Source organism: Ylistrum balloti, unplaced genomic scaffold (assembly GCF_031769215.1).
Source record: "Ylistrum balloti isolate Yb309-2 unplaced genomic scaffold, AGI_CSIRO_Ybal_v1 Utg369752, whole genome shotgun sequence".
In the NCBI taxonomy this organism is placed as follows: Eukaryota; Metazoa; Mollusca; class Bivalvia; order Pectinida; family Pectinidae; genus Ylistrum; species Ylistrum balloti.
The window spans coordinates 917755-941619 of NW_026781955.1; the positions used below are offsets into that span (position 1 = coordinate 917755).

Here is a 23865-nt window from a genome sequence, read left to right on the forward strand (position 1 = left end):
AAATGAAGAAATGGATTTATCTTTCTCCGAAAAAAAATTGAAATACGCAAGCGACTGAAACCGATATCCCCAGATCGCCGTCATTTTTGCGTCGCAACTCGTAGATGGCGTCACGTCAGCCGGGCATTCTCGTTTGTGACTTAGAAATACGGAAGGTTAAAAGGTAGAAGTTTCACGTTGTGTGAAATAATACACATACTATAAGAGAAATATAATTAAATAAATGTTACCCGTTTAAGTGTTATGTGTTTAATAATTTGTAATGCTATTTTTATGTTACTGATACTTTTAGCATATGTATGCAATATATCTATGTGACTATGCACATCTCAATCGCTAACTGAAGGGAGATGGGTCTAAAACAACATATCACCACCACTCCTTTCTCCTCTCCCTTTTATGTGCATACCACGGATCTATTTACTTGGCGAGAAATTGGCGCTCACCGGAAAAGGGGAGTCCCCATTTTCCAGAACGAGGCACACTGGAAATAGATGGTGGAAATTCCATGTTTCACACTGAATATATTTTTTCGTGTTCGTTGCTGTTTTAACGATTTGTTTAAGAATTGGCAAAGCTCAAAGTAGGGTAAGCATTATTCTATTTGTTTGTCTGATTGTTGTCTAAACTGTCAGACGTCCATTCATGTTTGGTAACTTTCGGTGATATAATTGTGGTGATAACCTTCGCCTAGCTTGTTTTGGAATGTCGTTTTACTTTTCTTAGCACCCTTCCCCTCTCTTCACTACCTGCTGTACAGCAATTTTTGTGGAGGTTTTCGGGTATGCCCGGGCATCATATCCAAAAATTGACGAATCCAATTACAAAGAGGCATAGTAGGTTCCCAAAATTTGAGCGTGTCCTACAGGAAAAGGATGTTTCTAGCCTCTAGGACTCAAATATCACTGGCTGTACCATAGCCAGTCCATCTGAATTTATTTAAGACAAAATGAAATACACGAAATTTTATGTGTGATGCACCAAAAAAACATTGTCAGTCCGTTGTCATAAAATTTTATTTGGCTTCATGTATATATGTTTCCAATATTATTTTAGTCAGCTTGTGTTTAAGTCAGAAGAGACGTACATTTCTTATAATCATCTCTGGATTTAGTGAATTGTACATGTATTTAACTTAATATAACAATCCTGAAGCAACTCCCGGTATTAGTGTACTGTAAAGTTAGTTGATCATATTGTTATTTTTGATGTTAGTCTGAATTATATTGACAATCAATCGACTTTCATATATCAGTGTGGAGTCTTTTGTCATTCAATGACTCCAAGCCACGCGATATGTAAAAGTGGATAGAATGTCAGAATAATTAGGAATATGTTAATGCCAATAATATTGTCATTGTGTATATACCATCTTTCAGAAAGTAAATTATGACTAAGTAGGGATTATAAACCATAAGTACAATTTTATTTCTATGCTTGCTCAAATCCAGCTGATTACACCAGTAATCTGTAATTATAAGGCAGCAGCCATTTTGTTTTGTTTGTTTTTTTTCTTTTAAGTTGTTCTAATATCAAGCTCAAGCCTGAATCGAGATAGTCTCCAAAAGATAGTCTATAGGGTCTGTCAGAAGTCAAAGCTATAAAACTGTAGTATCATGAAACAGTTTAAGGTTCGCACCATTCAATAGGTTCTTGAGAGTATGGTTTTAGCTCCAAAAATGTACTATGTTTGTTCGGTTAAAAGTGATTTTTTTTTGACTCATCAGATTTGTGAATCGACTTCTGAAATTTCCACATGTCACTGTTCAACTCTGTGGCCCTGATGCTGAATAAGGAAGCAGATTTAGAACAGACAGAAAACTGTTGTATATATGTATATATTTACAATAAGCCTATAGGCTAGCACAAACCTGTAGCCTCTGACTCTGAGTCATTGGTAGGAACATATATGGTTGGGGTTAAAATAAAGATATTACCAAATTTGGACTTATTGCACGATAAATACAGTTACACTACCCAAGCTTTGATAATTAATTGACAAACAAATCTTAGGCAGTTAAACCAGATATATTAAAAGTACATGTTATTTGGAGAATGATTGATACTGGTCAATTATTCTATAAATGACTACTTCATCATCCTGTGAGGTATGTTGCCCATGGAAGACCACCAAACATTTAACAATGAAATTCCTTTACTGATTTAATTAAGATATACTAGAATTATGAAAAGACTGGGAAACAAAAATTAATTTCCATGTAAATAACTAAGACATTGCAAGTTTAACGCTTAAAACATGAAAATTACAAGTGAATGTGGATATTTATTGTTTTACGCTTTAAACATGCTGATTTTATGATTTTGTTGATATCATTTTTAAGTTCTGGATTTCTTAACTCTGACTGCTTGATGTTTTATAGAGCTAAAATCATTTCAGTGAAGGCTTCCTCCATTTTATTAGAGGCGTGTACCCATGGGTAACTTTCTAAAGGTAGAGTTGCACTTGTTTTGTAATAATCCATGCTTGTTTTCAATTTTGTAACTACTCAGGGTGAAAGGTGTGTACTGTGTTCATGTAATTTATGTTAAACATCTCCCATATTAATGTTAAACAACTCCTATATTAATGTCAAACAACTCCAATAACAATGTCAAACAACTTCCATAACAATGTCAAACAACTCCAATAACAATGACAAACAACTTCCATAACAATGTCAAACAACTTCCATAACAATGTCAAACAACTCCAATAACAATGTCAAACAACTCCAATAACAATGACAAACAACTTCCATAACAATGTTAAACAACACCTGTAATGATGTCAAAAAAAAATATCATAATTGTTTCAAACAACTCCCATATTAATGTTAAACAACTCCCTTGTTAATGTCAAACAACTCCATATTTCTATCAAACAACACATATAACAATGTCAGAAAAATCCTATAAATGTTTCAAACAACTTAAATAACAACGCCAACACCCATAACAATGTCATACAACTCCCATAACAATGTCAAACAACACCTGTAATGATGTCAAACAACACCTGTAATGATGTCAAACATCTCCTATATTAATGTCAAACATTTCCCATAACAATGTCAACAATGTTAATGTCCATTAGTGGGGAAAGACTTTTTCATGAAGTATTTTGAGATTTTTTCTTTTCTTTTTTTCATCACCATTCAATTTTTCACATGATAAATTAATTTATACTATGCAGCTCAAGTTTTTTGTTTTGATCTGCTGCTTTACAAGTTGTCATTTCCAAAGGGCCAAGTGAGCTTATGCCATAGTGCGGTGTCCGTCGTCTGTCAAGCCGTCTGTTGTCCGGCATCCCTCCGTCCTGCATTTGTCCATCCTGCGCCTGTCAACTTTTCATTTAAAGAGCCAGACCCACTCGAAGATATAGAATATTGCGAAATGGATCTATCTAAAGCGAATATTTGATGATAAGAGTATTTATGAATATGATTTTAGAGTGATACTACACGAAAAAGCCAAACAGAGAGTGATACAGAGTATGAACCAGCCATCTACCTTTTCGCCTCAGAGTCCATCAAAACACATTTTCTTCCTTGTTTCCCTCGGACACTTTCTGCCATATTGGAAGATTTATTTATAGTACTTTGCGCATGCGTCAAACGTTTATTACGTTAGATTGGTAGCGTTTTACTTTCAAATTGTGGTATTACAGGGTTAGTCAGAACTTTTGCTATCCGAAAAAAAAATAGAAAATCAAGAATTTTTTTCAATATAAGATAATATCGATCAAGAAGTGGGTCTGGCTCTTTAAACAACTTCTTCTGAAATACCGAAAGGCGTAATCATATTTGGCTTGAAAGTTCCTTTGATGAAGCCCAACACAGTTTGTAAAAAGAAATGACCTTGACCCATATTCAAGGTCACAGGGGTCAAATGTGTTAAAACTTTTAAACGATCTTCTTCCAAAATACTGGAAGGCCTAGAATCATTATGTATGGCTTGAAGGTTCCTTTGATGAAGCCAAACAAAGTTTGTAAAAAGAAATGACCTTGACCCATATTCAAGGTCACAGAGGTCAAATGTGTTAAAGCCTTTTAGCAACTTTTCTGACTAACCAAATATAAACTATAAAATAAAAAAACCTATACCATATATTTGGCCAGTAAAAGTTTCACAGAGGCTTACATACAAATATGTAGAACCTTCCAATGGCTTATTAAAGAATATATTTGGCTGGATATTTTCTTGGCATAATATGGAATAAATTATAAAGACCTTTCACAGTGATGTCACACTGTTCCAAAAAATAGATTAGGCCAAGCCCCCTGGAGGTCTGAGAGGCTTGAGCTAAGTAATGTGAAAAACTACATGTTAGCCAATTACTTATGTTCTGTTCACAACATTAAAATACAGAAAATATGATAGGAAAGAGAATTGCAAGAGCTTCATTTTGATTTAAGATTCTTCATAATTATAGCATAAATAAATAAGAAATTCTAAGTTGATCCCATTTGCTAAGCAGTGTTTATAGGCCTACAGTAAACTGTTATCAGTATATCTCCAGTAACCGGGGCTTAACTGACCATGGTGATATCACATATGCATGAAATGTTTTATTATTGGTTTTGAGTCAGGATTATGGTTTATAATTACATGTACCTTAATTTTTGCTGTCTTTATATTTAATTGTTGCTATATATTGTTAACTTGTGCAAGTCTCAGATATGTTGTAACTGTGTTTGTAAACAATGATCTAAAGGGCAAGGAAGCTTCTGCTGTCCTGGGTCATCTGTCCAGCTATAGCTAAGATTTTTACTGCTATATTATTTGACCATCTTCTTTCCTTGATTTAAAAGAAAGCTATCAATTATATTTAGCTGGAAACATCATAAGAAAGTCTAAATTCAACATTGCACAGATGAGGGGTCTGACTACTAAGGGACAGAACCCATATGCAGTAATTTATCATATTGCTTTAAGCATCTACTGTGGAACATATGCACAGATATAGTACTGTTGGTCAAAAAGATCCAGGTGAGCAATACAGGCCCTCTGGGCCTCTTGTTTATGTATTCTCCTCAAATTGCTTTTAATACACATATATTAATCTATCTTATTTGTAAAATCAGTGTAATGAATAATTTTGTCATTCATTATCTGTATATGTATAAAGGAAGGTTCTTGTTTAGATTTTGTCACTAAATGAGAGTATAGCTCTTGGATACCACATGTGTCCAAGCTGAGCTTTTTTTAAAGCTGAGACATGCCCTCTGTTAAAAAGAAATTGCCTCCCTTCCCATATGTGTTCCCAGAATAATTGTGTTGTCCTTAAACAGAAATCAACATTCATACGGATATCGGAAGTATACTCTTAAACCATAGGGAAGCATAAGCTTTTTTCATAGGCACAACACTACAGAATGACCTTAAATACTTGTTTACACCAATTGTTTTGTTTATGTAAGTTTTAAAATTTTTAAATATTTTCATTCCTTCATGACAGTGTCAACAAATGTATGAATATCATGATGTCATAACAGACGCAATCACACAAATCGTGGATGTCTTAATAAAAACACGCTCATCACCTCAATCATAATTAAGAAATTGTCATCTGTTTTAAGTGAATCACACATAAGAAAATAAGAACTATTTTCTCTTGACAGTTCTTTCTATTTGATTTTGATTCAAGTTATGCAATTTACACTCTGTACTTATGCAGGTAATGGGTAACTTGCAGGTAATCAGCAATGTATTGTGTATAACAGGGGAATGGACACTCAATGCATGTCTCTTAGATGATTAATGTTTTGCATGTTTCCGCTTTGCAAGTCATACATACATGTACAATAGTTTTTGCATGCACATCCAAATGCTGCTGTCTAAATTTGTATACCGGCTTCTTAACGGTTATTGGAGTCTTATAACTGACAGTTTAAGAACATTTCAGGCAGCATAGATGGCCCTTCTCTACCTATATATGTATCCCACTCTCTCCCATCACTTCTTATTTTTCCATTATACCCATTTTCCTATCTTTTCTCATCTGCTGAAATGTCGAAAGGCCGTAATAGTGAACATAAAACCCGTTAAATAAATAGAGTAATAACAAATAGTAACAAGAACAAGCACTTACCTCCTGATACAAGGGTGGTGGGATGGGTTGGTGGGTATATCCATATGACCCTGCTTACCTGTACACCAGTTAAATACGACAGGAATGTAAGGGAAATATAGGCGTTGTTGCATTATGTTATCATAATCTGAAATCCTTTATTATCATTGCTGACATATTATAAAGGTACTTCTTTTGGTATAAATTCTTTCACATTATCACTTTCTAGCAAATTATCACAATGGTGAATTGGCTCGTCCATAATTATTGCTACTTGTATATGAACAATATATGATAACTGCTATTAGTACAACCATATTTAAGTGCATGGCTTTCAGCATTTATTACTGCTGAAATACATTCAGATTACTGCTATACAAAAGAGGAACTGTGTCATTACTGTGACCATCATCTTTTTTCTTTAGTTGTTTGTACGGTAAATACTCCATAGAATTCAATGTCGAGTGAAATTTTTTTTAATAGAAGTGTAAAAAAAAAAGAAGATAAATGATTCTGATTGGTTCTTCAAATAAACGCATGTGACCTGACAGAATTACTTCTTCTTTTTACATGAATTGCATATGAAAACCTGTGTCATTGCATTTTTTTTTACGATTTCCACTCCTGCGAACTTTGCACTTGGTGCACCCGTACAGAGCCAAGGAAATGTAGATCCACATTACATGACATCCCACAGTCAGAACATTCTCTTCGCTTGGTTATTATCACATTAATTCTTCCAGACCTGTACGTTTTCCTTTGGAAAGTAAACTTGATAATTCTTGTAAATATTCAGCCATTTTGGTTCACAATTTGTTTGCCACATTATGGTCGCAGGAGAACTTGTGAAAAAATAATTACATGATCAAATGTTGAAAAAAATTATACCTGAAGTTGTGTATTATCAAAATAAAATAAATTATAAGTATTGAAAGCTTGACAGTTTTTTTTTATGCAACTATGAAAGAAAAAAACGAATTGCCAACTGAACAAATGCACCCAAGTTTGCAATTCGTTTTTCTTTCATAGTTGCTTAAAAAGTTATCATGCTTTCAATGCTTAAGTTATACAATTAATTGCACCCCTTAACTCTATGATTTTGTTACTTTTTGCTATGGATTGTCAATGAGCTATGTAAAGCTATTTAAATGTTGTTGGTCAAAATACATTAACAACATTCAGGCTTGTTGGTAATTAATTATTGACTGTATAACAGTTTACAGTGAAAGGTTAAATGTCACCATGACTTCGTTCTTATAACAGTGATTTCATGATTCTGTAAGTTGGGAAACTTCACCTATTCTGTCCTTTTGTTAGTAGGGAAACAATAAGATCGTTTTAAAAGTTAGCGTGAAAAGTCAGGGGCAAAAATGAAAAGTTTTATGTCAGATGGTTGTTTTCTAATCATATAATTTGGTTTATTAGGACTCATTGAGAAGGCATTCAGTTGCCATTTTTTCAATATCAGCAATCTGCATGCTGTTACAGGTCTGGAGTTAAGCTCCATGTATATAAAAGCTTTTTATATATCAGGTATTTAAGTGTTAGTTTTTTTTGTATAAAAAATTACACTTTATGTATAAAAGAGTTAAACTTCATGCATGAAAGAGTTTAGCTTCATCATTATGTATAGAAAAGAAGTTAGTATAAAGATCAACGAATCATGAATGACAACAACTAATAAATTTTCTTTTCTTTTTATTTTTCAGAACATGTCAGATAAGAAAAGTAAAGGTATGAATATTTTAGATGTTATCATTATCTGGTGTTGTGATGTTATCATTATCAGGTGTTGTGATGTTATCATTATCAGGTGTTGTGATGTTATCATCATCAGGTGTTGTGATGTTATCATTATCAGGTGTTGTGATGTTATCATTATTAGGTGTTGTGATGTTATCATCATCAGGTGTTGTGATGTTATCATTATCTGGTGTTGTGATGTTATCATTATCTGGTGTTGTTATCATTATCTGGTGATGTGATGTCATCGTTATCAGGTGTTGTGATGTTATCATTATCAGGTGTTGTGATGTTACCATCATCAGGTGTTGTGATGTTATCATTATCTGGTGATGTGATGTCATCGTTATCAGGTGTTGTGATGTTATCATTATTAGGTGTTGTGATGTTACCATTATCTGGTGTTGTGATGTTATCATCATCAGGTGTTGTGATGTTATCATTATCTGGTGTTGTGATGTTATCATCATCAGGTGTTGTGATGTTATCATTATCTGGTGTTGTGATGTTATCATCATCAGGTGTTGTGATGTTATCATCATCTGGTGTAGTTATCATTATCTGGTGTTGTTATCATTATCTGGTGATGTGATGTCATCGTTATCAGGTGTTGTGATGTTATCATTATCAGGTGTTGTGATGTTACCATTATCTGGTGTTGTGATGTTATCATCATCAGGTGTTGTGATGTTATCATTATCTGGTGATGTGATGTCATCGTTATCTGGTGTTGTGATGTTATCATTATCTGGTGTAGTTATCATTATCTGGTGTTGTGATGTTATCATTATCTGGTGTTGTGATGTTATCATTATCAGGTGTTGTGATGTTATCATTATCTGGTGATTTTATCATTATCTGGTGATGTGATGTCATCGTTATCAGGTGTTGTGATGTTATCATTATCAGGTGTTGTGATGTTATCATTATCTGGTGTTGTTATGTTATCATTATCTGGTGTTGTTATGTTATCATTATCTGGTGTTGTGATGTTATCATTATCTGGTGTTGTGATGTTATCATCATCAGGTGTTGTGATGTTATCATTATCAGGTGTTGTGATGTTATCATTATCTGTGATGTTATCATTATTGTGATGTTATCATTATTGTGATGTTATCATTATCATTATCAGGTGTTGTGATGTTATCATTATCAGGTGGTGATGTTCTCATTATCTGGTGATGTTATCATTATCAGGTGTTGTGATGTTATCATTATCAGGTGTTGTGATGTTATCATGTTATCATCAGGTGTTGTGATGTTATCATTATCATGTTATCAGGTGTTGTGTGTGTTGTGTGAGGGTTGTGTTATCATTATCAGGTGTTGTGATGTTATCATTATCAGGTGTTGTGATGTTATCATTATCAGGTGTTGTGATGTTATCATTATCTCAGGTGTTGTGATGTTATCATTATCTGTTGTGATGTTATCATTATTGTGATGTTATCATTATCTGGTGTTGTGATGTTATCATTATTGTTGTGATGTTATCATTATCAGGTGTTGTGTTATGAGGTGTTGTGATGTTATCATTATCAGGTGGTGATGTTATCATTATCAGGTGTTGTGATGTTATCATTATCATTAGGTGTTGTGATGTTATCATTATCAGGTGTTGTGATGTTATCATTATCTGTTATCATTATCTGGTGTTGTGATGTTATCATTATCTGGTGTTGTGATGTTATCAGGTGTTGTGATGTTATCATTATCAGGTGTTGTGATGTTATCATTATCTGGTGATGTTATCATTATCAGGTGTTGTGATGTTATCATTATCAGGTGTTGTGATGTTATCATTATCAGGTGTTGTGATGTTATCATTATCTGGTGATGTTATCATTATCTGGTGATGTTATCATCATCAGATGTTGTGATGTTATCATTATCTGGTGTAGTTATCATTATCTGGTGTTGTGATGTTATCATCATCAGGTGTTGTGATGTATATCATTATCATTATCAGGTGTTGTGATGTTATCATTATCAGGTGTTGTGATGTTATCATTATCAGGTGTTGTGATGTTATCATTATCTGGTGTTGTGATGTTATCATTATCTGGTGTTGTGATGTTATCATTATCAGGTGTTGTGATGTTATCATTATCTGGTGTTGTGATGTTATCATTATCTGGTGTTGTGATGTTATCATTATCAGGTGTTGTGATGTTATCATTATCAGGTGTTGTGATGTTATCATTATCTGGTGTTGTGATGTTATCATCATCAGGTGTAGTTATCATTATCAGGTGTTGTGATGTTATCATTATCAGGTGTTGTGATGTTATCATTATCAGGTGTTGTGATGTTATCATTATCTGGTGTTGTGATGTTATCATTATCAGGTGTTGTGATGTTATCATCATCAGGTGTTGTGATGTTATCATTATCAGGTGTTGTGATGTTATCATTATCTGGTGTTGTGATGTTATCATTATCAGGTGTTGTGATGTTATCATTATCAGGTGTTGTGATGTTATCATTATCAGGTGTTGTGATGTTATCATTATCAGGTGTTGTGATGTTATCATTATCAGGTGTTGTGATGTTATCATTATCAGGTGTTGTGATGTTATCATTATCAGGTGTTGTGATGTTATCATTATCTGGTGATGTTATCATTATCTGGTGTTGTGATGTTATCATTATCTGGTGATGTTATCATTATCAGGTGTTGTGATGTTATCATTATCTGGTGTAGTTATCATGATCTGGTGTTGTGATGTTATCATTATCAGGTGTTGTGATGTTATCATTATCAGGTGTTGTGATGTTATCATTATCTGGTGATGTTATCATTATCTGGTGTTGTGATGTTATCATTATCTGGTGATGTTATCATTATCAGGTGTAGTTATCATTATCAGGTGTTGTGATGTTATCATTATCAGGTGTTGTGATGTTATCATTATCAGGTGTTGTGATGTTATCATTATCTGGTGATGTTATCATTATCTGGTGTTGTGATGTTATCATTATCTGGTGATGTTATCATTATCTGGTGTTGTGATGTTATCATTATCAGGTGTTGTGATGTTATCATTATCAGGTGTTGTGATGTTATCATTATCAGGTGTTGTGATGTTATCATTATCTGGTGATGTTATCATTATCAGGTGTTGTGATGTTATCATTATCTGGTGTTGTGATGTTATCATTATCTGGTGTTGTGATGTTATCATTATCTGGTGTTGTGATGTTATCATTATCAGGTGTTGTGATGTTATCATTATCAGGTGTTGTGATGTTATCATTATCTGGTGATGTTATCATTATCTGGTGTTGTGATGTTATCATTATCAGGTGTTGTGATGTTATCATTATCAGGTGTTGTGATGTTATCATTATCTGGTGTTGTGATGTTATAAGCTTGTTGGTGTGACATAATTAACTGGAATTAACATAAACATTAACATGAAGCATGTGTTATGAAGCCCATAGAAAGTCAGGATATGAAGAGCTATCACATCAAATGATATTACATTATAAAACCAGCTGCAGCTTGAACTCAGTTTTGTGATTTTATTATGTAGAACATGTGCCATTCAGAAGTTATATCTGAAGAACTTAACATATTAAAGAATTTTTAGTATGGAATATAGAATGTTTAGAGTAATTCATTCTACAAACTGCCAAAATGTGCACTTCATTAAAAAAGAGAAGATGGATAATTTTGATAATAGTATGTGAATTTTGATGATTTTTTCAAATACAGTTTACTACAAAATCTAGATTTTCATGATACTATCTCATGAAGTTTGTCTTAAAAATGATTTCTTTTCTTTTCACAGAATATAAATTCCCTGATACATTGGAAGGGTTTGGGTATGGTTTCAACGATGGTAAGTAAGTTTTTATCTTACATTATCCCAGTTTCATGACAAAATTTTGTTGAAACTTTATATCACACCTATTTCATTATAAAGAATAAATGGCATCCAGAATAAGTCTTCTTCTCGTTAAACTGAAAGGGAAGGGAGACTATAGCTTCATAGTTTGTTATTAAGGTCTGACCTATTTCAATAGCCACTTGTCTGGCATTGTAAACTTAATATTTTTGACTTCTTGAAAACTCCTGAACCAATTTCAATGAAATTTTGCAGAAACCATCCATGGCTAAAGGCTAGCCAAATTTAGAAATTGTATATGGTCCCTAATGCCCAAGGGCTTGAGAGGCATGGCCAGATTGATTTAAACTTCAAAAATCTTCTACTGAATACCTGGGTATGGTAGAATGGAATACTTTTCATGGATGGAAAGGCTTTCAGATGCTTTACCAAATTATGTGAATTTCATGGCTTCAGGGTTTCACATTTCCCCCTGGGATGGGGGTAAATTTCACTGGTTTATAAAGGAAAGGGACATTTTTTAGCATAATTCATTTATTTTCTGTTGGAAATAGTTTAAGAATCATAACAACAAAACCATGTCATATTAAGAATCTCTCAAAATAGATTTGATTCATATTTACACCTTAGTGTATTAACATCAAGTTCTCATCCAATCATATTAGCTGGTCATCAGTCAAGATGAAGGGTCAAAGGTCATATAAGGAAGCTTCTGCAAATTCATCAAACCATGATGTGTTTATTTTGATATGCATGGAGCATGGGCATTGATTTCTCAGGTAAACACTAGTTTTTAAGTTGGTAAATGTTTCTACAAAAATTGTATTTTGATTTTTGTTGATTGTATCTTTCCAAAGTTGCAAAAATTTGAACCAAAAAAATTTGTTCATTCTCTCTTAATATTCTCTAAAGGGACTAATGATTAGATTTTTTTGTCTGTGTGTTTGATTTCAGACAAACGTAAAATTTAAAGTTAGACTATTCACAAAATTACAACAGTTTTTAAGAAAAGTTTATATAAGATTATTAGCTTCAAAATTAACACTAGTCAACACTTGCTGCTGTTGAGTCTACTGCCATTCACTGTTTTAATTGGAGGTAACCAACTTCACCACTTGACCATTTGGAACCTCGTTATAACCCTCCACTTTGTTGTGATATCTAAATTTTCCCATATTGTGCATGTGCACTCCTCGAATATGAATTAGTGGTGGGTAGCTCCTATTTAGTTAAATTTTTTTATGTTTTTTAATAGAATGGTTATACAAACTTTTAAATATAATAATTAAAAGAAAGTGCACAACTTTTAATAGATATTTAAATCTTATAATACTTTTCATCAGTTATGAAATGAAAATTAAACTATTTAGTCCCTTTAGGTAATTTCTTATTACTATTTGGTTGTTTCTTTCAAATGCTCCTATGTGGTTCTATTAAAAATATATTCTGCAGAGGGACAACTTCGTCATCTCGAAACCAAGGAGGCATTTCAATTCCAGGTGAGGGAAGATGATTTGGATTATAACCAGAAACACTATGAAGCGATGGGAGAGGTGAGTGAAACAGATCAGGGAGGACAATCTGGAGTTTAATCATAAATACTAGGAGGGGACGGGTGAGGTTAGTATGACAGGTCAGGGAGGACAGTCTGGAGTATATAACCAGAAACACTAGGAGGGTTAAGAGAGTTGAGTGTGACAGGTCAGGGAGGACAGTCTGGCGTATATATAACCTAAAACACTAGGAGGGGATGGGAGAGTTGAGTGTGACAGGTCAGGGAGGACAGTCTGGCGTATATATAACCTAAAACACTAGGAGGGGATGGGAGAGTTGAATGTGACAAGTCAGGGAGGACAGTCTGGCGTATATATAACCTAAAACACTAGGAGAGGATGGGAGAGTTGAGTGTGACAGGTCAGGGAGGACAGTCTGGCATATATATAACCTAAAACACTAGGAGGGGATGGGAGAGTTGAGTGTGACAAGTCAGGGAGGACAGTCTGGCATATATATAACCTAAAACACTAGGAGGGGATGGGAGAGTTGAGTGTGACAGGTCAGGGAGGACAGTCTGGCATATATATAACCTAAAACACTAGGAGGGGATGGGAGAGTTGAATGTGACAGGTCAGGGAGGATCGTCTGGCGTATGTATAACCTAAAACACTAGGAGGGGATGGGAGAGTTGAGTGTGACAGGTCAGGGAGGACCGTCTGGCGTATGTATAACCTAAAACACTAGGAGGGGATGGGAGAGTTGAGTGTGACAGGTCATGGGAGGAGTGTGATCGTCTGGCGTATGTATAACCTAAAACACTAGGAGGGGATGGGAGAGTTGAGTGTGACAGGTCAGGGAGGACCGTCTGGCGTATGTATAACCTAAAACACTAGGAGGGGATGGGAGAGTTGAGTGTGACAGGTCAGGGAGGACAGTCTGGCGTATATATAACCTAAAACACTAGGAGGGGATTGGAGGACAGTCTGGTGTATAAACTGGAAATACCAGGGTACAATTGTAATATCTTTTTGTCCAGTGTCTGCTGTCCGTCGTTTGTCTGTAAACTTTTTACTTTTTTGACATCTCCCAAAAGACCCGTGGACTGATTTCAATGAAACTTATCATTCTTGATGGATGGAAGGGTCTTCAGGTGCTGTATCAAAACTGCAAATTTTACGATAACGGGGCTCACATTTCCCCCGGGAAAGGAGGTAGATTTTAGTTTAGAATATTTTGAAAAATTATATTTTTGAGTGTAATTTGTTTAATTTCTATTAGAAATAGATCAAACATGGTTTAAGGATAACAGTTCAATGTAATGCACATATTGACCCTGACTGACATCCAGGGGCTGATGGTTGGGGCCAGACAGGATCAGAGTGACTGAAATTTCAAAAATCTTCTTCTTAACACTCCAGTGTGGTAAAATCAAATTCTCTTCATGGATGGAAGTGTCGTAAAGTGCTGTACCCTGGCTGACTCCCAGGGTCTGATGGGCATGACATAAAAGATTCAAATTGAATGAAATTCCAAAATTTTTCAATACTCAAATATGGTAGAATTAAAAACTCTTCATCCATAGAACGGTCTTAATATGCTTTACTTGACTGACCTCCATGGGCTGATGGGCATAGCCAAAAAGGTTCATATTTACTGAAGGGGTCATGAGGTAAACTTTGTTGTCCCTATACAAATGTCATTTCTCATTTTGTCTTCTCTGAACTTAACATTTATACTGATTCTTTTGATTTGCCAGTTTACTCAGGTGACTGTTAAGACTTCTAGGCCTCTTGTTAAGTGTTAGGGTCTTTTGTATTGATGATATATACATAATCTCATGTTTCAGGTCATAACAGATATGGTTTACAGTATGATGGAGAAGGACTGTGCACTGAGGCGGATTACACTCCCTGTAAGTACTATACCCTATACTTTACTCAAGCTTTCTAAAAAAGTTCATGTTTTAAGATTATTGTGACTTAATGATCATGACTTTTTGAGAAAGTTGCTCAGCTGAAGTGATGAAATACCAACTTGATACAGTAATTATATCCTGTTTAATGCGTAGTTTAGCTAAATGCCTGATGAAATACCAACTTGATACAGTAATTATATCCTGTTTTATGCGTAGTTTAGCTAAATGCCTGATGAAATACCAACTTGATACAGTAATTATATCCTGTTTAATGCGTAGTTTAGCTAAATGCCTGATGAAATACCAACTTGATACAGTAATTATATCCTGTTTTATGCGTAGTTTAGCTAAATGCCTGATGAAATACCAACTTGATACAGTAATTATATCCTGTTTAATGCGTAGTTTAGCTAAATGCCTGATGAAATACCAACTTGATACAGTAATTATATCCTGTTTAATGCGTAGTTTAGCTAAATGCCTGATGAAATACCAACTTGATACAGTAATTATATCCTGTTTAATGCGTAGTTTAGCTAAATGCCTGATGAAATACCAACTTGATACAGTAATTATATCCTGTTTAATGCGTAGTTTAGATAAATGCCTTACCCAGATGCCTCTGCATATGATATGGCATATGATTTTATTTCAGGAAGATGCTGAGGAAGATGAGCCCAAGACCTTTTTCTTCATGTCAAATGATACAACGAGTGCCAAAAGATTAATGCTACTCATACATGGGTCAGGGGCTGTGAGAGCAGGGCAGTGGGCCAGAAAGTAAGTAATTACAGTCATATACAGGCATTGAGGGGTCAGGGACTGTGAGAGCAGGGCAGTGGGCCAGAAAGTAAGTAATTATAGTCAGATACAGGCATTGAGGGGTCAGGGGCTGTGAGAGCAGGGCAGTGGGCCAGAAAGTAAGTAATTACAGTCAGATACAGGCATTGAGGGGTCAGGGGCTGTGAGAGCAGGGCAGTGGGCCAGAAAGTAAGTAATTACAGTCAGATACAGGCATTGAGGGGTCAGGGGCTGTGAGAGCAGGGCAGTGGGCCAGAAAGTAAGTAATTACAGTCAGATACAGGCATTGAGGGGTCAGAGGCTGTGAGAGCAGGGCAGTGTGCCAGAAAGTAAGTAATTACAGTCAGATACAGGCATTGAGGGGTCAGGGGCTGTGAGAGCAGGGCAGTGGGCCAGAAAGTAAGTAATTACAGTCAGATACAGGCATTGAGGGATCAGAGGCTGTGAGAGTGGGCCAGAAAGTAAGTAATTATAGTCAGATACAGGCATTGAGGGGTCAGGGGCTGTGAGAGTGGGGCAGTGGGCCAGAAAGTAAGTAATTACAGTCAGATACCGGCATTGAGGGGTCAGGGGCTGTGAGAGCAGGGCAGTGGGCCAGAAAGTAAGTAATTACAGTCAGATACAGGCATTGAGGGGTCAGGGGCTGTGAGAGCAGGGCAGTGGGCCAGAAAGTAAGTAATTACAGTCAGATACAGGCATTGAGGGGTCAGGAGCTGTGAGAGCAGGGCAGTGGGCCAGAAAGTAAGTAATTACAGTCAGATACAGGCATTGAGGGGTCAGGGGCTGTGAGAGTGGGGCAGTAGACCAGAAAGTAAGTAATTACAGTCAGATACAGGCATTGAGGGGTCAGGGGCTGTGAGAGCAGGGCAGTGGGCCAGAAAGTAAGTAATTATAGTCAGATACAGGCATTGAGGGGTCAGGGACTGTGAGAGTGGGGCAGTAGACCAGATAGTAAGTAATTATAGTCAGATACAGGTATTGAGGGGTCAGAGGCTGTGAGAGCAGGGCAGTGGGCCAGAAAGTAAGTAATTACAGTTAGATACAGGCATTGAGGGGTCAGAGGCTGTGAGAGCAGGGCAGTGGGCCAGAAAGTAAGTAATTACAGTCAGATACAGGCATTGAGGGGTCAGGGACTGTGAGAGTGGGGCAGTAGACCAGAAAGTAAGTAATTACAGTCAGATACAGGCATTGAGGGGTCAGAGGCTGTGAGAGCAGGGCAGTGTGCCAGAAAGTAAGTAATTACAGTCAGATACAGGCATTGAGGGGTCAGAGGCTGTGAGAGCAGGGCAGTGGGCCAGAAAGTAAGTAATTACAGTCAGATACAGGCATTGAGGGGTCAGAGGCTGTGAGAGCAGGGCAGTGAGCCAGAAAGTAAGTAATTACAGTCAGATACAGGCATTGAGGGGTCAGAGGCTGTGAGAGCGGGGCAGTGGGCCAGAAAGTAAGTAATTACAGTCAGATACAGGCATTGAGGGGTCAGGGACTGTGAGAGTGGGGCAGTAGACCGGATAGTAAGTAATTATAGTCAGATACAGGCATTGAGGGGTCAGAGGCTGTGAGAGCAGGGCAGTGGGCTAGAAAGTAAGCAATTACAGTCAGATACAGGCATTGAGGGGTCAGGGACTGTGAGAGTGGGGCAGTAGACCAGAAAGTAACTAACTATAGTCAGATACAGGCACTGAGGGGTCAGGGGCTGTGAGAGTGGGGCAGTAGACCAGAAAGTAAGTAATTATAGTCTGATACAGGCATTGAGGGGTCAGGGGCTGTGAGAGTGGGGCAGTAGACCAGAAAGTAAGTAATTATAGTAAGATACAGGCACTGAAGGGTCAGGGGCTGTGAGAGTGGGGCAGTAGACCAGAAAGTAGGTAATTATAGTTAGATATAGACATTGAGGGGTCAGGGGCTGTGAGAGTGGGGCAGTGGGCCAGAAAGTAAGTAATTACAGTCATATATAGGCATTGAGGGGTCAGGGGCTGTGAGAGTGGGGCAGCAGACCAGAAAGTAAGTAATTATAGTCAGATACAGGCACTGAGGGGTCAGGGACTGTGAGAGTGGGGCAGTGGGCCAGAAGGTAAGTAATTACAGTCATATACAGGCATTGTGGAGTCAGGGGCAGTGAGAGTGGGGCAGTGGGCCTGAAGGTAAGTAATTACAGTCATATACAAGCATTGAGGGGTCAGCGACTGTGAGAGTGGGTCAGAAAGTAGGTAATTACAGTCAGATACAGGCATTGAGGGGTCAGGGGCTGTGAGAGTTGGGCAGTGGGTCAGAAAGTAGGTAATTATAGTCAGATACAGGCATTGAGGGGTCAGGGGCTGTGAGAGTTGGGCAGTGGGTCAGAAAGTAGGTAATTATAGTCAGATACAGGCATTGAGGGGTCAGGGGCTGTGAGAGTTGGGCAGTGGGCCAGAAGATTAGCTTTCACAAATACAAACACAGTCTTTAGTCAGTTTTAATTTCATATAAGATTTTATGAAAGAAAATTTATCGTTTCTACGAGCTTTTGCAAACAAAACTTTAAACTTCCAGACAAGTTTGATAAAATTTGATATGGAATGAAAACAAATTTCAGATATTCTTTTGAATACATAACTCAAAAAAGTAATAATTTAACATGTTTTAAAGTACCAACATGGAGGACAAAAACAATGGGAGGCAATAATTTTATTACATCTTATGTATATTGTGATGTCACAATCAGTTTATGACTGGTGCAGTCAATTCAAAATGCCTCAGGGTATATCAAACAAGTGACCTATGCAGAAATATTACACAGGATAGCATATATGGCTTGTGGAGTATGGATCAAGGTTATGTGAGCAGGCTTATTCTGATGTAAAATGTAGGACCTTATGTGCTTTTTACAATCTTATGTATACATAACTATTTCCCCTTGTATGTTTCCTCAGACTGATTATCAACGACTGCCTTGACAGTGGCACACAGCTTCCCTTTATAAAGTGGGCCCAGGAACATGGATTTGGCGTGATAGTGGCCAATCCCAACCTCAACCGGGCCAAGGTGGAACGTACCTTAATTAGGGTAGATACTTCATTCATACATTCAAAAGGTGTTCTCACATTCAACATGCATCATTTCTTCATCACACAACATCACTTAATTGTGACTATCCTAATTTCATGCCATTTGTATAACGGTAAGAAGACAGGGCAAGGTCATTCAAGGTTAAATCCTTCCATTTGATAGGCTGAAAAATATTTTGTCCATAACTGTCTTAATTCTTGTCTATATGACGTCCTTAATTTATGTGAGGTGTAAGGAGACTTCTTAATTTCATCCTTATCTTTAACCCTTTCAGTGAATATTAATACAGAGGATCTTCTTGTGGTTTCTACAAATCATACAACAACAATTTTTTCTGTTAAATCTATAGTTACATTTACATATTAAATCTGAAGACAGTTTGCGTACTAGTTATCAGTGTAATAACACTCATCACCTTAATACCCTGTTATCAGTGTAATTACACCTATCACATAATTACCCTGTTATCAGTGTAATAACACCCATCACATAATTACCCAGTTATCAGTGATATTATCAGTGTAACAACACCCATCACACAATCACCATGTTATCAATGTAGTTACACCCATTATATAACTACCCAGTTATCAGTGTAATAACACCCATTACATAATTTTCTGTTATCAGTGTTACAACACCCATTACATAGTTACCCTGTTATCAGTGTAATAACACCCATTACAAAATTTCCTGTTTTCATTGTTATAACACCCATTACATAGTTACCCTGTTATCAGTGTAATAACACCAATCACATAATTACCCAGTTATCAGTGATATTATCAGTGTAACAACACCCATCACACAATCACCATGTTATCAATGTTGTTACACCCATTATATAACTACCCAGTTATCAGTGTAATAACACCCATTACATAATTTTCTGTTATCAGTGTTATAACACCCATTACATAGTTACCCTGTTATCAGTGTAATAACACCCATTACAAAATTTCCTGTTTTCATTGTTATAACACCCATTACATAGTTACCCTGTTATCAGTGTAATAACACCCATTACATAATTTCCTGTTATCATTGTTATAACACCCATTACATAGTTACCCAGTTATCATTGTTATAACACCCATTACATAGTTACCCTGTTATCAGTGTAATAACACCCATTACATAATTTCCTGTTGTCATTGTTATAACACCCATTACATAGTTACCCTGTTATCAGTGTAATAACACCCATTACATAATTTCCTGTTGTCATTGTTATAACACCCATTACATAGTTACCCTGTTATCATTGTTATAACACCCATCACATAACTACCTTGATATCAGTGTAATAAATATGAGTACATAATTTTTTTAATATGACAAAGAACAGCTTTGATTTAACTTCGATCTCATATGAGATTTATGAAATTTGTCATTTTTCATTTTATCTCAACTTTTCTAAGAATCATTTCATACCAAGTAAATCTAAGAAATCCTAAGCCACTTCATGATATAATGTTTTTGTGTGTTTTAGGGCAGCTCTTCTCCAGAGGAACACCTTGAAACATTGTGGTCTGACTATGTGGCCAACTCCAAGGCTAGAGACATTGTTATTGTGGCCCACAGCTTTGGAGGAGTCTGTACACTAGAACTGGTAACGTCAATTACTTCATTGTCAATATTTAGCATATCATTTCCTGATTAGCTAATGGTTTTCTCACAGAAACATACCATAACAGATTTGATCAAACGTATGTTAACATTAGTTCAGGCAGTTTTATCAATAACTTTGGTGATAATTTTGTTAATTTTATATCAAATTTGTCGATCAAATTTATTTATCAATTTGGAGAAGGCAATTAAATGTAAAAGTTTACTCTGAACTGTATTAAGTCTTTTATAGTTTGCTTTTGGACAATATGAATAACGTGTTGGACAGTTTGTCAGCACTGTTTGGCATACTGTACAGATTTTTATTTTTAAGGGTTCTTTTTTCATTTGCTATTTTCTAGAATAGAATAAGATCACAAAAAAAAAGATATCTTATAACCAGAATTTATGGAAAAAAAATCATCATTTAACAGATTTATAACTTCTATGAAAAGTACATCTTTTTGGATTAAAGTTTTTCTTACAACCACAAAAATTTGAACCACCAAAACAAACAAGTCCTTTACTATATATTTCCCAAGAATACATCAGTACAACACATTTTGTTAGAGACATGATATCTGTAAATTGCTGTTTATCTGTACATATTTTGTCTGTCTTATGTCTCTCTTTTATTTCTGATTATGACAGGCTAGAAAATACATTAAGGACTTTGAAAAGAGGGTGAGGGCTGTTGCGTTAACTGATTCCGTCCATAGCTTTACTCACCAAAAATCTTCTGAGCGAGTCATCAAGTTTTACCAGCAGGTAATATATAGACTCTTATATAAGAAGAAAACTTGTTAATGGACTTATGGAACATGTGAACTGTCTTCATCAGTCTCCACTCACCTTGGACATTCAGTCAACTGAGGCTAACACTCTACTGACAGAGCTATCATCCACACACACACACACACACACACACACACAACCACAGACACACACACACACAAGACACACACACACACACACACACACACACACACACACACACACCCTTTCCTCTCAGTGTTAGATCAGGGGGGTGGGCTTATTACTGGAGAATTAAATAACATTACCGTTCATTCTGCTGTGCAGTAATAGATACGGATGGACTTATTACCAGACATGGGCTTTATGCTGAATACAGTCAGTCTGTCAGGTTATGTAATTCAGACTTATTCAATCTCTAATGTCAAATGATCTGTCTCTCAGCCAGAGAACAGGTAAATGATGGAATCAATAGCTGATCACTTGAAATCAACATCTTTCCAGGATTTTCACCTTTATAACATCACTGCTACTGACATGTCATGGAATAAAAATGTTATATTGTACAGTCACATGGCAACATAATGTTTTTTCATGGAAAAACAGAAAATAGTTGATTCTAGTATATAGAGTAAACACATAATTTATGTCTCAAAACACTGATCCCTGCTTCCACTGTGATTATTTGTGTGTGGATGTCCTCCACCTGTGTACATGGAGGCTGACACCGGAGGCAGTACTTATTGGTGAAAATATTTTCACAAACGTTTTTGTTGATTTGTTTTTCAGAGAGGAAGAAATTGGGCATCAGCTGGACCCCAGGATCCCCTAGACACCCCACTAGATTCCAAAATGGACTTCTGCCCCACAGTATCAGCAGGCAAGTACCGATCTATCATCAGTAGAAGGGTAATGGTAATACAATTTACCCATGTGCCTGTCCAACACATGATGGTCTGTAGAATAAACATAGCATACAATATATTTCATGAATTATTGAACAGATTTAGTTCATTTTGATTTCAAATTTCCTATGCATAACATGCAAAAAGTGTGTGTAATTTATGATTCTGTGATTCAATCCGATATGGAGTCCTCTCCTCCCCTCCTCCACCCACCCACCCCTCAAAATAACCTTTATATATTCTTTTTAATAGATGATTAAATTATATTCCATGTCAAGCCTGTTCATTTATTCTGTTTTATTAAAGAATGATTGAAAGAATATGGAATAATTGAAAAAAAAACCCACTCTTGCATAGATTAAGCAATCAAATATTGATTCACATTATACCAATACAATAGAGGCTTGGACAAACCATTATCAAAATTTATACCCATAGAAATACAGATATGATATCTTTATTCTCTTATGTATACAGGAACTGACCGTCATGACTACACGAGCTTCAGCAGTATGAAATCAATATTTAAATTCATAGAGGAACAGATTGCTGAATCCATGAACAGTAAAGACAATGAGATAAATAAATCAAAATCCAGTTCAGTTGATCCTGTGCCTAAAGCAGAAAAAGACAAAGCAAACCAAAATGTGAAAAAATCTGATGAAAGTAATTCTCCCCCTGATGTGTCAGGGGAGACAACTGTGAATGTGGACAGTAGTAACACACAGGAAATGTTGAGTCAGACGATGTCAGAATCAGAACCGATGTCACAGGATACAAACAGCCAAGGAGCCTCTTATGATGCAGAAATGGACTCTCAGGGACCTAATACTCCCAAGTCTGAATTGTAATTACACTGTAGATGGTATTTCAAGCAATTGTGATGGGATTCTTTTTCATATAGATACATTGAAGATCCATTTGACTGTCAGCAGAAACATAGCTTTCACTTTGTATGATGTTATTGTTACAAAGATAAGAGAACCTTCAAACATAAAAATAAATTTTCTATGTATGGGATTATTAAGGGAGATTTTACGCTTGTCTTTCCATGGATTTGAAGAAACATTTCCAAAATTTTATGATGAATCCACACCTTCTAACATTTATTGTTATTATGTGTGAATTTGCTGTCTTGTTTTTAAGTAAAAAATGAGACTTTGTCTTCTTAACATATTAAGAAAAATGGGCTTCTTGACTGATCTGAATTTTAATTAATTTATGAATTGAATAAACCAATGTTGACATTGTGTTATATATGAAGAGTAGTTGGTTTAGCATAGTCAATCCATATCAAATGTATAAATGTAAATGTTAACAGTGTGATGGATGTGTGATGAGGAGGGATGGGGAGAATTATATTGGAAGACCTTTGGTTATGGAGAGAATTCCAGACATCGCTTGCTGATATCAACTGTGATACTAATATTCATGAACTCATTAATAGCTTGCAGAAGTATATTGTGACTAGAACACTCTGGTTTGTAAGGGGAGGTAACTTAGTTACTTTAGTTAGGACTTCCAACCATAACCTAGTCATCAGAAAGAAATTATAGCCATAACTGTAGAGTTGAGCTGACTTTTATAATCTGACTGCAGACACTGGAGCTTTCTTCATTGATAAAACCATGTTTATGCCAGACATTATTTACCTTACCTGTAAATGTTATTGCT

The 23865-nt window shown here is 35.9% G+C and overlaps 1 protein-coding gene across 1 annotated transcript; it reads left to right on the forward strand.

The window, feature by feature from the left end:
- Positions 1-500: 500 nt before the first annotated feature.
- LOC132543287 (cotranscriptional regulator FAM172A homolog) lies at positions 501-23195 on the forward strand. The gene is made up of 11 exons (XM_060206771.1): positions 501-588; positions 7780-7804; positions 11611-11661; positions 13120-13220; positions 15011-15076; positions 15735-15859; positions 18790-18922; positions 20418-20537; positions 21185-21301; positions 22076-22166; positions 22669-23195. The coding sequence occupies exons 2-11, from the start codon at positions 7783-7785 to the stop codon at positions 23040-23042; spliced, it is 1200 nt and encodes a 399-aa protein (XP_060062754.1). The 5' UTR covers positions 501-588; positions 7780-7782; the 3' UTR covers positions 23043-23195.
- The last annotated feature ends 670 nt before the right edge of the window (positions 23196-23865 follow it).

Coding starts and splice junctions, on each gene's coding strand:
- LOC132543287 (XM_060206771.1), top strand. CDS start 7,783: ATGTCAGATAAGAAAAGTAAAG. Junction 7,805..11,610: donor GTCAGATAAGAAAAGTAAAG/GTATGAATATTT, acceptor TTCTTTTCACAG/AATATAAATTCCCTGATACA. Junction 22,167..22,668: donor CTGCCCCACAGTATCAGCAG/GCAAGTACCGAT, acceptor TTATGTATACAG/GAACTGACCGTCATGACTAC.